Here is an 18128-nt window from a genome sequence, read left to right on the forward strand (position 1 = left end):
TGATTTGATCAAAAAGGGTGCTGATGTTGCTGATTGGTCCCCTGCTGCTGTGGAGGCCTTTCGGGAGCTTAAGCGCCGCTTTTCTTCCGCCCCTGTGTTGCGTCAGCCTGATGTTACTCTTCCTTTTCAGGTTGAGGTCGATGCTTCCGAGATCGGAGCTGGGGCGGTCTTGTCGCAGAAAAGTTCCGATTGCTCCGTGATGAGACCTTGTGCGTTCTTTTCTCGAAAATTTTCGCCCGCCGAGCGAAATTATGATATTGGTAATCGGGAGCTTTTGGCTATGAAGTGGGCTTTTGAGGAGTGGCGTCATTGGCTTGAGGGGGCTAGACATCAGGTGGTGGTATTGACCAATCACAAGAATTTGATTTATCTTGAGTCTGCCAGGCGCCTGAATCCTAGACAGGCGCGCTGGTCGTTGTTTTTCTCTCGGTTTAATTTTGTGGTCTCATACTTACCAGGTTCTAAAAATGTGAAGGCGGATGCCCTTTCTAGGAGTTTTGAGCATGATTTCCCTGGTGATTCTGAACCTACAGGTATCCTTAAGGATGGGGTGATATTATCTGCTGTTTCCCCAGACCTGCGACGGGCTTTGCAGGAGTTTCAGGCGGATAGACCTGATCGTTGCCCGCCTGGTAGACTGTTTGTTCCTGATGATTGGACCAGTAGAGTCATCTCGGAGGTTCATTCTTCTGCGTTGGCAGGTCATCCCGGGATCTTTGGTACCAAGGATTTGGTGGCTAGGTCCTTCTGGTGGCCTTCTCTGTCTCGAGATGTACGAGTTTTTGTGTCTTGTGATGTTTGTGCTCGGGCCAAACCTTGTTGTTCTCGGGCTAGCGGATTGTTGTTATCTTTGCCTATTCCAAAGAGGCCTTGGACTCACATCTCTATGGATTTTATTTCTGATCTCCCTGTTTCTCAGAAAATGTCTGTCATCTGGGTGGTGTGTGACCGTTTTTCAAAGATGGTTCATTTGGTGCCCTTGCCTAAGTTGCCGTCCTCTTCCGAGTTGGTTCCTCTGTTTTTTCAAAATGTGGTTCGCTTGCATGGTATTCCGGAGAATATCGTTTCTGACAGGGGGACTCAGTTCGTGTCTAGATTTTGGCGGGCGTTCTGTGCTAGGATGGGTATTGATTTGTCTTTTTCGTCTGCGTTCCATCCTCAGACTAATGGCCAGACTGAGCGAACTAATCAGACCTTGGAGACTTATTTGAGGTGTTTTGTGTCTGCGGATCAGGATGACTGGGTTGCCTTTTTGCCGTTGGCGGAGTTTGCCCTCAATAATCGGGCTAGTTCTGCCACTTTGGTTTCTCCTTTCTTTTGCAATTCGGGGTTTCATCCTCGCTTTTCTTCTGGTCAGGTGGAGTCTTCGGATTGTCCTGGAGTGGATACTGTGGTGGATAGGTTGCATCGGATTTGGGGACAGGTGGTGGACAATTTGGAGTTGTCCCAGGAGAAGACTCGGCATTTTGCTAACCGCCGTCGTCGTGTTGGTCCTCGTCTTCGTGTTGGGGACTTGGTGTGGTTGTCTTCTCGTTTTGTCCCTATGAGGGTTTCTTCTCCTAAGTTTAAGCCTCGGTTCATCGGCCCGTATAAGATTTTGGAGATTCTTAACCCTGTGTCATTTCGATTGGACCTCCCGGCATCTTTTTCTATCCATAATGTCTTCCATCGGTCATTATTGCGCAGGTATGAGGTACCGGTTGTGCCTTCCGTTGAGCCTCCCGCTCCGGTGTTGGTTGAGGGTGAATTGGAGTACGTTGTGGAGAAGATCTTGGACTCCCGTGTTTCCAGACGGAAACTTCAGTATCTGGTCAAGTGGAAGGGCTACGGTCAGGAGGATAATTCTTGGGTGACAGCCTCTGATGTTCATGCCTCTGATTTGGTCCGTGCCTTTCATAGGGCTCATCCTGATCGCCCTGGGGGTTCTTGTGAGGGTTCGGTGCCCCCTCCTTGAGGGGGGGGTACTGTTGTGAGTTTGGTTTTTGGGCTCCCCCGGTGGTCACTGGTGGTACTGGACTTGTGTGCTTCACTTTCTCTGTTCACCTGTTTCCATCAGGATATGGGAGTATCCTATTTAGCCTTGCTGCTCAGTTATTCTAGTGCTGGCCATCAATGTAACCAGAGCTTTTCTGTTGCATGTTCCTGCTTCTAGACTACTATCAGCTAAGTTGGACTCTTAGTCCTAAGTTTGTTTGCATTTTTGTTCCAGTTCACAGTTATGTTATGTTTCTGTAGCTGGAAGCTCTTGTGGGCCGAAATTACCACTCCGGTGTCATGAGTTGACACATGAGTCTTAAAGTAATTTCTGGATGGTATTTTAATAGGGTTTTCAGCTGACCGTGAAGTTCCCTATTGTATCTTCTTACTATCTAGTAAGCGGACCTCGCTTTGCTGAACCTACCTTCATACTGCGTATGTCTTTTCCTCTGAACTCACCGTCAATATATGTGGGGGGCTTCTGTCTCCTTTTTGGGGGAATTTCCCTAGAGGTAAGCCAGGTCTGTTTTTTCCTCTAATAGGGTTAGTTAGTTCTCCGGCTGGCGCTGGGCGTCTAGGGATAAAACGTAGGTACGTCACCCGGCCACTGTTAGTTGTGTGATAGGTTTAGCTCACGGTCAGCTCGAGATTCCATCACCCAAGAGCTAGTCTGTTATTTATGTTCTCTGACTTTCCCTTGCCATTGGGAATCATGACAGTTCATTCTCTGCCAGTTGTGTCTGTAAGGCACACACTCTCTGCACATTAGTCACACAACACTGGCAGTGGAAATTTGGGGAATCTGCATTACACAGGGATTCCTCATACACACAGATCAGTTTAGCTAACATTTGTAGTCGTTTGCTTGATTTATTCAAGACCGACCGTTTCTGTATGCACATGCTGTCATGCCCACATGCTTGTTCCAATAGGGCAGACCACAGCATTTCTGCTACCCTAGAGACATCAATCAACGCTTGGATCTGATCTATCCATTTCTTGTCTCTGATTATGCCCTTTTTTTTCTCCTGAATTCCTTCCCATTTTTTTCTACTAAAGGCTTCTGCCTTAGTAACTCCAAACTTACTAAAAATCTTTCTCAGCCCCTTAGTGGCATCTTCACCACTTCTCTCCTTTATGATAGTATAGATATGTAATTCTTCTGGTTCCGACTTTGTTTGCTTATTCCCCATTTTCTTATCCTGAGCTTTCTTGCCCTAGGTGGCGTTTGGGTATGAGAATACCTCGTTACCTTCTTCCTAAGGAGCTAGGATGTTTAACGGCTTCTGCGTACCGTGTTGATGTAAGAAAATCCTGATTCCTACACCTATAGCAAACAACACAAATGCAACCAGACAGAGGATCAAAATACAACGTATCTTGTCCCAGGCTAATTTATCTGTCCTGGGCTCATACTATCATACACTTATCCGTCACCAGGTTTTCGTCAAAGACAGGATCAGAGATTGAACATAGGCGCGGAGGTCTCCCCGAAAGGACGCAACCACGTTGCCCAGTGGGACAGTCACTTCTTCTGTTTCAACACCCTGGGCGGCTTATAGGGCTATTCCCAACTTCCACACACCTTCTATTCACATTCACTCTCATTCAATGCCGTACTCCGTGAGGTGGTCAATTCCTAAGTAGTTCAAGAACCCGAGCTATAGGTATCCTCCTCTACTAGAACTACCCGCTAAAGGACACGACACAGAAAATCTTACGGACAGTGCAGGGCAGATATAAGAGATCTAACAGTGTCTCTTACCTGGCCAGGTTTTTATTCATCTGCCGTCCATTATCCCAGATTCTCTTTTTGTTCGTATTCTGCCGGTGTTCTTGAAGGAGTACACAGACCTCGGGTCCCTGTTCAGGCGCCAGGAAATGTCGGGACCACAATCAGTCGGAGCAGCCTTTGGAAGTGGGGAATCACCAGAAATAATACACAAGACACGTCTCGTATAGTATATCACTGGGAAGCCTTTGAAGCACGCCTGCCTTCAAGGTGCTATCCCCTCTTTATATAGTTGTACAGGAAGTTTCAGTGGTTATACAAGTTTTGCTTGTTTAAACAAAGAGAGAAAAGAGAAGACAAAAAAAACAGTTTCGGCTATGTGATAGTTTCACAACAAACAAAGCAGTACAGTTTCGCCTAAGTGGCAGTTTCACAAACAAAAAATAGGATTTCACACTATAGCTAAAATGTCCTTGAATGGACAGGTCAATATTGATTACAAATTCTTTTTGGTTTATTGAGATAACCATTTTTGTTCCGCTCTTCACATCTTCTTGGTCTTCGTGGTGTTGTTTGGAGATCTCCTTGGTCTTCATGGTGTTAGGACATCTCCTTGGTCTTCGTGGTGTTTGGAGATCTTCTTGGTCTTTCTGGTGCTGTTTGGAGATCTTCTTGGTCTTCCTGGTGTTGTTTGGAGATCTCCTTGGTATTCCTGGCGTTGTTTGGAGATCTCCTTGGTATTACTGGTGTTGTTTGGAGATCTCCTTGGTCTTCCTGGTGTTATTTGCAGATCTCCTTGGTCTTCCTGGTGTTGTTTAGAGATCTCCTTGGTATTCCTGGTGTTGTTTGGAGATCTCCTTGTTATTCCTGGTGTTGTTTGGAGATCTCCGTGGTCTTTGTGGTGTTGTTTGGAGATCTCATTGGTATTCCTAGTGTTGCTTGGAGACCTCCATGGTTTTTGTGGTGTTGTTTGGAGATCTCCTTGGTATTCCTGGTGTTGTTTAGAGATCTCCTTGGTCTTCCTGATGTTATTTGCAGATCTCCTTGGTCTTCCTGGTGTTGTTAAGAGATCTCCTTGGCATTCCTGGTGTTGTTTGGAGATGTCCTTGGTATTCCTGGTGTTGTTTGCAGATCTTCTTGGTCTTTGTAGTGTTGTTTGGAGATCTCCTTGGTATTCCTGGTGTTTTTTGGAGATCTCCTTGGTATTCCTGGTATTATTTGCAGATCTCCTTGGTCTTCCTGGTGTTGTTTAGAGATCTCCTTGGTATTCCTGGTGTTGTTTGGAGATGTCCTTGGTATTCCTGGTGTTGTTTGCAGATCTTCTTGGTCTTTGTAGTGTTGTTTGGAGATCTCCTTGGTATTATTGGTGTTGTTTAGAGATCTCCTTGTGTACCTGCTGTTATTTGCAGATCTCCTTGGTCTTCCTGGTGTTGTTTAGAGATCTCCTTGGTATTCCTGGTGTTGTTTGGAGATCTCCTTGTTATTCCTGGTGTTGTTTGGAGATCTCCTTGGTCTTTGTGGTGTTGTTTGGAGATCTCATTGGTATTTCTAGTGTTGCATGGAGACCTCCACGGTTTTTGTGGTGTTGTTTGTAGATCTCATTGGTATTCCTAGTGTTGCTTGGAGACCTCCATGGTTTTTGTGGTGTTGTTTGGAGATCTCCTTGGTATTCCTGGTGTTGCTTGGAGATCTCCTTGGTATTACTGGTGTTGTTTGGAGATCTCATTGGTCTTCCTGATGTTATTTGCAGATCTCCTTGGTCTTCCTGGTGTTGTTTAGAGATCTCCTTGGTATTCCTGGTGTTGTTTGGAGATGTCCTTGGTATTCCTGGTGTTGTTTGCAGATCTTCTTCGTCTTTGTAGTGTTGTTTGGAGATCTCCTTGGTATTCCTGGTGTTGTTTGGAGATCCCCTTGGTATTATTGGTGTTGTTTAGAGATCTCCTTGGTGTACCTGCTGTTATTTGCAGATCTCCTTGGTCTTCCTAGTGTTGTTTAGAGATCTCCTTGGTATTCCTGGTGTTGTTTGGAGATCTCCTTGTTATTCCTGGTGTTGTTTGGAGATCTCCTTGGTCTTTGTGGTGTTGTTTGGAGATCTCATTGGTATTCCTAGTGTTGCTTGGAGACCTCCACGGTTTTTGTGGTGTTGTTTGGAGATCTCCTTGGTATTCCTGGTGTTGTTTGGAGATCTCCTTGGTATTACTGGTGTTGTTTGGTGATGTCCATGGTCTTCCTGATGCTATTTGCTGATCTCCTTGGTCTTTGTGGTGTTGTTTAGTTAGTGGTGCATCTTGCTTAACCCCTTTATGACCTTAGACACATCCATATGTCCAGGTCGCTAGGTACTTACTGACCCTGGATGTATGGATATGTCATAGCAATCTTGTTTGCATAGAGGATGTGTGCGCCTGATCGCTGCTGGGTGTCAGCTGATTCTGACAGCTGACACCCGGCACTTACTGCCAGGAGAGGTTCAGGCACCACTCTGGGCACTTTAACACCCTAAATACTGCGATCTTGGCATTTAGCAGGCATGCAGAGGGATGGAGCACTTTTTGCAGTCCGATCGACGCCCCAGCAATGTCATAATGGGGGCCCAATTGTTGCCATGGTGACCCGATGTTGTCATGATGACATCGAGTCACCATGCACTAGCAAGTTGGGCAGATCATGAGCAGTGCGTGGTGTAAGTAATTTGTGTCTGCAGGGCTGACAGTTCTAATGCATTGTAATGCTAGTGCAGTGCAATGCATTAGAACTGTGATCTAACTGCAGAAAGTGAAAGTTCCATAAAGGGACATAGTAAAAAAATTTTTTTATATTTTTTCAAAAAATATTTAAAAGAAATCACAAATAATAAAACAGTAAAAATATATATTGTACCATCAATAAATATTTGTATTAAAAAATGTAAATAAAGTATGCATATTTGGTACCATTGCATCCAAAACGATCCGACCTATAAAACCTTCCCACCAGTTAATCCCTTCAGTGAACACCGTAAAAAACAAAAAGTAAAAAACAATGCAAAAAATATACTTTTTCATCATACCGCCAAACAAAAAGTGGAATAAAACGCCATCAAAAAGATAAATGTTACTAAAATCTGGCGGTGTCCGTCTTTTTAGATGTGCATAAAATTGCAGTGGACAACAGGGTTGTGCACCTCTGAAAAGAAGGACACCGCTGAACAAAGGCCAGATTGAGTCCAGAGTAACCCTACTGCCCCATTTTAGTGAATAGATCCATCGGGGGTTTCATCTTAAACACAACACTCAGAGATTTAGATGGAAACCTTGATGTAAGTGCTCAGCGTAGAGCGCAGGATAAATGTGATCCCAAATGTTATGTAAAATGTCCCGAATAAAAGCTTCAACTCAATCCACAAAAAAATAGCAAGTCCCCACTTAAGTCTATCATCTGTCAAAGGAAATATAGCGGCTTCCATGGTACAAAGGCTCTGGAAAAGCAAAATGACTGCTCGCCCCCCCAAAAGAAATCCAGAGAACTATGCGCTCCCAAGTCCAAATGCCCCTCTCCCTTCTGAACTCCAGTGTGCCTAAACCACATTTAGCATCTGCATGTTTGGAATTTTTGTAGCGATGAGAGCCCACCTAATTAAAAAGTGCATGTCTCCAGAAACATGAGCTGGGTACAATATACTGGTCACTACAATGTAATGGTCACTACAATGTACTGGTCACTACAATGGCAGTTTGCAATTTACTCAGCAACATCCACTGCAGCTTGTTTGTGTAAAACACCCATGGAGTTAAAATCATCACTACGCCTGTAGATATATTCCCAAAGGAAGCAAAAAAAGAAGAGAAGCCAGCACTGCTGAAGGTCAAAACGCAATATCTAAAGTGCACATGCACATAATAAATTCTGACTATTTCAAATATGAGATATTTAGCAAATAATTGATCAATTCTTTGAGCTACCCCGCCACTTCACGGCAATCTCATAATGGGGCAGTCCTAACTCTACGTTTTTTATTTACATTGTGCCATTACGGCCTCCTAAATGTATAGAGAGTGAGAAAAAAAAAAAAAAAAAGGACAGACCACATTACATAACATTACATGACAAACTGTACCTGGAGCATTGACAGAATCACTCCCTTAGTGCCAGGAAGGCGAGCGCGGATAGAGGCCGATCAGGTCCTGTGCGGACATATCAGATCTGGCCTCCACACAGCCAAGTCAACACCAAAGTTAAAGGATGAAACTGGCTGAGGCACAGCTGCCTATTTAACTAGAGCCTGAGGCAGGGCAGGGCTGCTGTGTGTGTGTGTGTGTGTGTGTGCACAGCAGCCTATCAATCATAGTGAACCCAGACAGAATGGCGCATATGACCCAGTGTGCGCGGCAACAGTGGTGGTCAGCCACATACCAATACAGAAGCAAAAAAAGAAGAAAAAAGAAGCACTGCTGAAGGTCAAAATTTTGCAGCTGTGTCTGAACCTGTCTCACTCTTTAACCTTGGTGCTGGCTTGGAGGCGTGGAGGCCAGATCTGACATGTCCGCACTGGACCTGATCGGCCTTCACCTACGCTTGTCCTTCCTGGCACCAAGGGAGTGATTCTGAAAATGTCTCCAGGTACAGCTTGCATGTCATAGTATAGTAATGGTGTCTTTCTTTTTATGCTCTTTTTATGCATCTAGGAGGCCGTAATGGCACAACGTTAATAAAAAACGTAGCGTAGGACTGCCCCATTATGAGATTGCCGTGAAGTGGCGGGGTAGCTCAAAGAATTGATCAATTATTTGCTAAATGTCTCATATTTGAACTACAGTTAGAATTCAGTAGGTGCATGTGCACCATTTGTATTGCGTTCTGACCATTAGCAGTGCTGGCTTCTCTTTTTTTTTTCTTTTATATTCCCAAAGGGGTACAGTTCCAAAATGGGGCCACTTGAAGGGGGATTCTACTCTTCTAGCACATACAAGCTCTGCATATGAAGTACGCAAACTATTCTAGGAAAATTTGCACTCAGGAGATAAATAAGGCTCCATCCCTCCCTAGTCTCGCTGCAGTAATGTAAGGACACATATGGGGTATTTCTACATTCAGCAGAAATTTTGGGACAAATTTGGGTGCCATTTTTACCCATTTCCCAGTGTGAAAATGTAAAATCTGGGGCTAAAACAATTTTTGTGATAAAAATGTAATATTTTTTTCTTCACAGCCCAATGCTATAAAATGTTGTGACCCACCTGCCGTGCCAATATGATCACTGCACACATAGATTAATTCATTGGGAGTGATAGTTAGGAAAGTGGTGGGTTCCGCTGTTCTGGCATCTCAGGGGCTCTGCCAAAGTGACATGCACATTTAGACCAGGCCAGTGTATTCACTTCTGAGCAGTGCACTGTGCCTCAAAAGTAGTTTCCCCCCACAAATGGGGTATCGGTGTACTCAGAAGAAATTGCACAATAAAATTGTATGGAGCAATTTCTCCTGTTAGCCTTTTGAAAATGCAAAATTTGGGCTAAAAATCATTTTTGTTGGAAAAATTTGATTTTTAAATTTTCATGGCTCAATGTATTAATCTTCTGGGAAACACCTTGGGGTTCAAGGTGGTCACCACATATTTAGATAAGTTCCTTGAGAGGACTAGTTTCCAAAATGATGTCACTTTTGGCAGGTTGCCACTGTTTAGGCACAAAAGGGGCTCTCCAAACGCGACATGGCATCCGCTAATTATTCCAGTAAATTTTGAATTCACAAGTCAAATGGCGCTCCTTTTGTTCTGAGCTCTGTCATGCACCCAAACAGTAATTTTCCCCCACATTTGGGGTATCGGCATGTTCATGAGAAATTTTACAACAAATGTTTGGGTCCATTTTTTCCTATTCCCCTTTTGGAAATAAAAAAATGCATCTAAAGTAACATTTGTGTGAAAAAAGGTACATGTTCTTTTTTTCCTTTTCACATTCCAAAAATGCATGCGAAGCACCTGAAGGGCTAATAAACTTCTTGAATGTGGTTTTGAGCACCTTAAGGGGTGCAGTTTTTAGAATGGTGTCATTTTAAGGGTATTTTCCATCATATTGACCCTTCAAAGTCACTCTTTTGTTAAAAACGTGAGAAATCGATGGTCAACTTTTAACCCTTCTAACTTCCTAACAAAAACAAATCAGATTACAAAAATATTTAAATACAGGTTGTAATGTAACAAAATAGATAAAAAAGCAAAGAGGTGAATACATTTGCAAGCTATTGTGTATAACATGTTACATGCTTTGCTTCCCTATATACTGTGCATCTTTTCTTTTTTTGTCAGGAGAAAAAGAGATGATTCTGGAGCAGGAGAACCTTATCCTTGCTCTTACCGGAGACATTGTGACCATCATCGCCCGATTCTCTGTTAAGAACCAGATCACGATCGCAAATGTTACTCAATGCGCTGTATTCCGGAGCAGAAAGGGCAATGGTTGTGGAAATGAGATATATCCCATCACTTGTGCCCAGAGGAACGAAGAAAACATTGTATTCTTAAAAATCAATAACACTGATGACTCCCACAATGGCTTCTACTGCTTCTCCATGGAGGTTTCTGTAGGAGAATACAACTTTATCAGACGTAAACATGTTAGAAGCCAACTTCTCGTCCTAGGTAAGTTCCTATAGGTGGCGCTATAGAGTTAAGTCCTCTTTTTCTCAGAAGAGGCAATTTGCATATGGAAATATCAGCATTTTTTACAGTGGTCATGAATGATGTCTTGAGATGTTTTCACCTGCAATACTATACCTAACCACACGGTGGAGCTGCTAAAACCGACAAAAAAGTATAAAGTGCTGACAGTGACGTAATCGCCAACAATTCTGAACTTTTATCCCAGTGTGGAAATAATTAAGGAAATGAAAATTAAGAAAATGTGAATAAAGGGTTTAATCATAATACAGTGCTTTCAAATTAGCAATATGATCACTGTAAGTAATGTTCCAGTACAGATGACTGTTATTTGCTGTATGCAGAGGCAACATTGGATTGTTCTGCAATACAATGATCCATCAAATTATACTCTACCAGTTTCTGCTTCTACAGGATCACCCTCTACCTGTGCCACACTCTACCAGTACTACATGTATTGTACTATCCTCTACCTGTACCTCACTCTACCAGTACTACATGTATTGTACTATCCTCTACCTGTACCTCACTCTACCAGTACTACATGTATTGTACTATCCTCTACCTGTACCTCACTCTACCAGTACTACATGTATTGTACTATCCTCTACCTGTACCTCACTCTACCAGTACTACATGTATTGTACTATCCTCTACCTGTACCTCACTCTACCAGTACTACATGTATTGTACTATCCTCTACCTGTACCTCACTCTACCAGTACTACATGTGTTGTACTATCCTCTACCTGTGCCACACTCTACCAGTACTACATGTATTGTACTATCCTCTACCTGTACCTCACTCTACCAGTACTACATGTATTGTACTATCCTCTACCTGTACCTCACTCTACCAGTACTACATGTATTGTACTATCCTCTACCTGTACCTCACTCTACCAGTACTACATGTATTGCACTATCCTCTACCTGTACCTCACTCTACCAGTACTACATGTATTGTACTATCCTCTACCTGTGCCTCACTCTACCAGTACTACATGTGTTGTACTATCCTCTACCTGTGCCACACTCTACCAGTACTACATGTGTTGTGCTATCCTCTACCTGTACCACACTCTACCAGTACTACATGTGTTGTACTATCCTCTACCTGTGCCACACTCTACCAGTACTACATGTATTGTACTATCCTCTACCTGTACCACACTCTACCAGTACTACATGTATTGTACTATCCTCTACCTGTGCCACACTCTACCAGTACTACATGTATTGTACTATCCTCTACCTGTACCTCACTCTACCAGTACTACATGTATTGTACTATCCTCTACCTGTACCTCACTCTACCAGTACTACATGTATTGTACTATCCTCTACCTGTACCTCACTCTACCAGTACTACATGTATTGCACTATCCTCTACCTGTACCTCACTCTACCAGTACTACATGTATTGTACTATCCTCTACCTGTGCCTCACTCTACCAGTACTACATGTGTTGTACTATCCTCTACCTGTGCCACACTCTACCAGTACTACATGTGTTGTGCTATCCTCTACCTGTACCACACTCTACCAGTACTACATGTGTTGTACTATCCTCTACCTGTGCCACACTCTACCAGTACTACATGTATTGTACTATCCTCTACCTGTACCACACTCTACCAGTACTACATGTATTGTACTATCCTCTACCTGTGCCACACTCTACCAGTACTACATGTATTGTACTATCCTCTACCTGTACCTCACTCTACCAGTACTACATGTATTGTACTATCCTCTACCTGTACCTCACTCTACCAGTACTACATGTATTGTACTATCCTCTACCTGTACCTCACTCTACCAGTACTACATGTATTGTACTATCCTCTACCTGTACCTCACTCTACCAGTACTACATGTATTGCACTATCCTCTACCTGTACCTCACTCTACCAGTACTACATGTATTGTACTATCCTCTACCTGTGCCTCACTCTACCAGTACTACATGTGTTGTACTATCCTCTACCTGTGCCACACTCTACCAGTACTACATGTGTTGTACTATCCTCTACCTGTACCACACTCTACCAGTACTACATGTGTTGTACTATCCTCTACCTGTGCCACACTCTACCAGTACTACATGTGTTGTACTATCCTCTACCTGTACCACACTCTACCAGTACTACATGTATTGTACTATCCTCTACCTGTACCACACTCTACCAGTACTACATGTGTTGTACTATCCTCTACCTGTACCTCACTCTACCAGTACTACATGTATTGTACTATCCTCTACCTGTACCTCACTCTACCAGTACTACATGTGTTGTACTATCCTCTACCTGTGCCACACTCTACCAGTACTACATGTATTGTACTATCCTCTACCTGAACCTCACTCTACCAGTACTACATGTATTGTACTATCCTCTACCTGTACCTCACTCTACCAGTACTACATGTATTGTACTATCCTCTACCTGTACCTCACTCTACCAGTACTACATGTATTGTACTATCCTCTACCTGTACCTCACTCTACCAGTACTACATGTGTTGTACTATCCTCTACCTGTGCCACACTCTACCAGTACTACATGTATTGTACTATCCTCTACCTGTACCTCACTCTACCAGTACTACATGTGTTGTACTATCCTCTACCTGTGCCACACTCTACCAGTACTACATGTGTTGTACTATCCTCTACCTGTACCACACTCTACCAGTACTACATATGTTGTACTATCCTCTACCTGTGCCACACTCTACCAGTACTACATGTATTGTACTATCCTCTACCTGTGCCACACTCTACCAGTACTACATGTGTTGTACTATCCTCTACCTGTACCACACTCTACCAGTACTACATATGTTGTACTATCCTCTACCTGTGCCACACTCTACCAGTACTACATGTATTGTACTATCCTCTACCTGTACCACACTCTACCAGTACTACATGTATTGTACTATCCTCTACCTGTACCTCACTCTACCAGTACTACATGTATTGTACTATCCTCTACCTGTACCTCACTCTACCAGTACTACATGTATTGTACTATCCTCTACCTGTACCTCACTCTACCAGTACTACATGTGTTGTACTATCCTCTACCTGTACCACACTCTACCAGTACTACATGTGTTGTACTATCCTCTACCTGTACCTCACTCTACCAGTACTACATGTGTTGTACTATCCTCTACCTGTGCCACACTCTACCAGTACTACATGTATTGTACTATCCTCTACCTGTACCTCACTCTACCAGTACTACATGTATTGTACTATCCTCTACCTGTGTCACACTCTACCAGTACTACATGTATTGTACTATCCTCTACCTGTACCACACTCTACCAGTACTACATGTATTGTACTATCCTCTACCTGTGCCACACTCTACCAGTACTACATGTGTTGTACTATCCTCTACCTGTACCTCACTCTACCAGTACTACATGTGTTGTACTATCCTCTACCTGTGCCACACTCTACCAGTACTACATGTATTGTACTATCCTCTACCTGTACCTCACTCTACCAGTACTACATGTGTTGTACTATCCTCTACCTGTGCCACACTCTACCAGTACTACATGTATTGTACTATCCTCTACCTTTACCACACTCTACCATTACTACATGTATTGTACTATCCTCTACCTGTACCAGATGTATTGTAGTACCCTCTACCTGTGCCACACTCTACCAGTACTACATGTATTGTACTATCCTCTACCTGTGCCACACTCTACCAGTAACACATGTATTGTACTATCCTCTACCTGTGCCACACTCTACCATTACTACATGTATTGTACTATCCTCTACCTGTGCCACACTCTACCAGTACTACATGTTTTGTACTATCCTCAACCTGTGCCACACTCTACCATTACTACATGTATTGTACTATCCTCTACCTGTACCATATGTATTGTACTATCCTCTACCTGTGCCACACTCTACCAGTACTACATGTGTTGTACTATCCTCTACCTGTACCATTCTCAGCATATACTGCATGTTTTGTGTTGCAGTAAACCTGTAAGTACTCCTGTTTGTACTAAATCTTCTGCCCTTATCTTTTGTCTGTGCTGCACTTTGCCTGTATTACTTGTTCTGTACTGCACTCTACCTACCTCACTCTATCAGTACTGCATTCACTATTCCTGTTTCTCCCTGCACTCCGTGTTCTGTACTTCCTCTCTCCTGTACCACTCTCCCTGCACTACGTGTTCTGTACTGTTCTCTACTTGTCCCACTCTCAGCCTGTACATGCTGTATAATGCCCTCTACTCCTGTGCCACACTCTGCTTGTACTACATATTCAGTACTGTCCTCTAAGGCCGGGGTCACACTTGTGAGTTCAATGCGAGAAACTCGCACATCAATACCCGGCACTGCCGCCGGCACTCGGGACCGGAGCATTCAGCTGCATAGAAATACACACAGCCGCACACTCTGGTCCCGAGTGCCGGCGGCTGTGCCAGGTATTGATGCGTGAGTTCCTCGCATTGCACTCGCAGTGAATCCGGCCTAACTTTATCACTCTCTCTATGTGCTACATGTTGTGTACTTCTTCTATCCATGCCCACTTGTTCTTAACATTACTCTGTTCCTCTTAAATGACCAAAAACCAACCAATCATGGACAGCGAGCCATGTAAGCAAAAACTCCATTGGGCACGGAAGAGGACCACCATGTTGTGACAACGTCAGGATACCTTAAACCACTGACATGCCTGAACCATCATCCACGAATAAGATAAACTAAAATGTGCACAGATATATATATACATATTCAAATAACCAAAAATAATATATTGGGGAAGAAGGGTAGGTTACACTTTCACCATTTTTGGCAAGATGGCCAACACAACTTTAATCATCCACACTCGCAGCTCCTTTCTAGCAATTTTTATTAACTGTTACAACATCTCGTTTCTAGGGATGAGCAAACTCATGGATGTTAGCGTTCATCGGGTTCGACCAGACTGTAGTCCAAAGTTTGGTTCAGGCACCAGAACTCTACCAACACCAGAACCCCATGGAAGTTAATTGGTACCTAAGTATTTGTGCTGTAAAATATCTGTAAAATAGTCGAAATAAGGGCTAGGAACTGCAAAAGGAAGCAACATGGAGGTAAGAGCAGGACAATTGCAGGACAAATGTGGATAGGGAAATAACGTAAAATAACATAGAAAAAAAAAATCTTGAGCCAGGAGGCGAAAGTCCAAGAGGAGGGGTATTGAGGAGGAGGTGGAGGTCACTGTGTAGGTGGAAGAGGTGGAGGAGACAGCCAACACTGTTTTTTTCATTTAAATTTAGGGAGGCCCCAAAACATGGGAAACCATTGTGCGCTTGTATTCGCGCATTTTACACTCACGATCCAGTGATGGAAGTAAGGATGGCAAGTTGTCCTTTTAGCAGGGATCCAGCAGGATGGCCACCCAGTAATCAGCAATGTTAAACATTTGGCCAACTCAATGGTCAATGTGCAGGCACAGCAGTATGTAGTGACTCGTGCATCAGGCTGTCCACAGGCAACACCAAACTGTCCTCGGTGGGAGGTGTATTTCGCCTGTGTCTGATGTATCCCCCAAGCCAGGCTCCAATGATACCTGTGAGCTGATTTGAGTGCCACCATGCTGTGAACACAGTTTCTCCTTCTCCTCCTCATCTTCATCATCCAAACCTGTCCTCTGGTTGTGCAGTTGTGTACCTGACCACTGTTGGTACAGGAACCCACCTGCCGAGCCATGTGTTGATGGCAGGCCTCATAATGCTGTGAATGGTCCATGTTCCTCCTCCCCTTACAACTTAGCTACCACCTCATCCATCATCACCTGAAGCATTTTTTCAAGGTGGCATAGAAGAGGGATAGTAATGCCGATGAAGGCGTCATCAGCCCTGGCCATGCTCATGGAGTACTTGAAGTAGCACAACATGGTTCACACATCCTTTCTATGAAGAGGTAAGTTTCGGACTGGACCAAGGGAACGCAGTGGACGTAGTGTATATGGACTTTTCAAAAGCTTTTGATATGGTGCCACACAAAAGGTTGATACATAAAATGAGAATAATGGGGATAGGGGAAAATATGTGTAAGTGGGTTGAGAGCTGGCTCAGGGATAGGAAACAAAGGGTGGTTATTAATGGAGCACACTCGGACTGGGTCGCGGTTAGCAGTGGGGTACCACAGGGGTCAGTATTGGGCCCTCTTCTTTTTAACATATTTATTAATGATCTTGTAGGTGGCATACAGAGCAGAATTTCAATATTTGCAGATTACACTAAACTCTGCAGGGTAATCAATACAGGGGAGGACAATTTTATATTACAGGATGATTTATGTAAACTAGAAGCTTGGGCTGATAAATAGCAAATGAGCTTTAATGGGGATAAATGTAAGGTCATGCACTTGGGTAGATATAATAAGATGTATAACTATGTGCTCAATTCTAAAACTCTGGGCAAAACCATTAATGAAAAAGACCTGGGTGCATGGGTGGATGACAAACTCATATTCAGTGGCCAGTGTCAGGCAGCTGCTACAAAGGCAAATAAAATAATGGGATGTATTAAAAGAGGCATAGATGCTCATGAGGAGAACATAATTTTACCTCTATACAAGTCACTAGTGCGACCACACTTAGAATACTGTGCACAGTTCTGGTCTCCGGTGTATAAGAAAGACATAGCTGAACTAGAGCGGGTGCAGAGAAGAGCGACCAAGGTTATTAGAGGACTGGGGGGTCTGCAATACCAAGATAGGTTATTACACTTGGGGCCATTTAGTTTGGAAAAACAAAGACTAAGGGGTGATCTTATGTTCATGTATAAATATATGAGGGGACAGTACAGAGACCTTTCTGATGATCTTTTTAATCACAGACCTGAGACAGGGACAAGGGGGCATCCTCTACGTCTGGAGGAAAGAAGGTTTAAGCATAATAACAGATGCGGATTCTTTACTGTAAGAGCAATGAGACTATGGAACTCTCTGCCGTATGATGTTGTAATGAGTGACTCATTGCTTCAATTTAAGAGGGGACTGGATGCCTTTCTGGAAAAGTATAATGTTACAGGGTATATACACTAGATTCCTTGATAGGGCGTTGATCCAGGGAACTAGTCTGACTGCCGTATGTGGAGTCGGGAAGGAATTTTTTTCCCCAATGTGGAGCTTACTCTTTGCCACATGGGTTTTTTTTTTGCCTTCCTCTGGATCAACATGTTAGGTTAGTCTATGGGTTGAACTAGATGGACTTAAAGTCTTCCTTCAACCTTAATAAATATGTAACTATGTTACATCCTGCCTAGAGGCCCACTCGTTGGTGGTGAAGTGATGTTTTTCTGCACAGCTGACCATGCTGCTGCTGAAACTCCACTATTTCTTGCTGCTTGCACAGTCTCTCCGGCATACGCAAATTGGAGTTCCACCTTGTGGGTATGTTGCATATGAGGCAGTGAGCAGAAAAGCAGAAGTGACACTTGTTGTGTATCCGCTTTTTGGGCTCCCCTGGTGGTTGCTGGTGGTACTGGTGACTTGTTTGCACTTTGCTGCTTCTGTTCACCTGCTTCCATCAGTGTTTGGGAGTTTCCTATTTAGCCTTGCTCTCCAGTCATTTCCTTGCCGGTCATCATTGTAACCAGAGCCTTCGGTTGCATGTTCCTGCTACTAGTCTGCTGATCAGCTAAGTGGACTTTGTCCTTTTGTTTTGTACCTTTTGTCCAGTTTGCAGTTTTTGTAATTTTCTGTAGCTGGAAGCTCTTGCGGGCTGAAATTGCCACTC

The 18128-nt window shown here is 43.5% G+C and overlaps 1 protein-coding gene across 1 annotated transcript in view; it reads left to right on the plus strand.

Annotated features, from left to right (window-relative positions):
* The window catches only part of LOC143774818 (uncharacterized), a 100853-nt gene that overhangs the window by 12423 nt on the left and 70302 nt on the right, over window positions 1–18128 (plus strand). The window contains exon 4 of the mRNA XM_077262586.1: window positions 9996–10328. Coding sequence (XP_077118701.1) covers window positions 9996–10328 — 333 coding nt within the window. The remainder of the gene's footprint in view (window positions 1–9995; window positions 10329–18128) is intronic.

This window comes from Ranitomeya variabilis, chromosome 5 (genome assembly GCF_051348905.1).
Source record: "Ranitomeya variabilis isolate aRanVar5 chromosome 5, aRanVar5.hap1, whole genome shotgun sequence".
NCBI lineage: Eukaryota > Metazoa > Chordata > Amphibia > Anura > Dendrobatidae > Ranitomeya > Ranitomeya variabilis.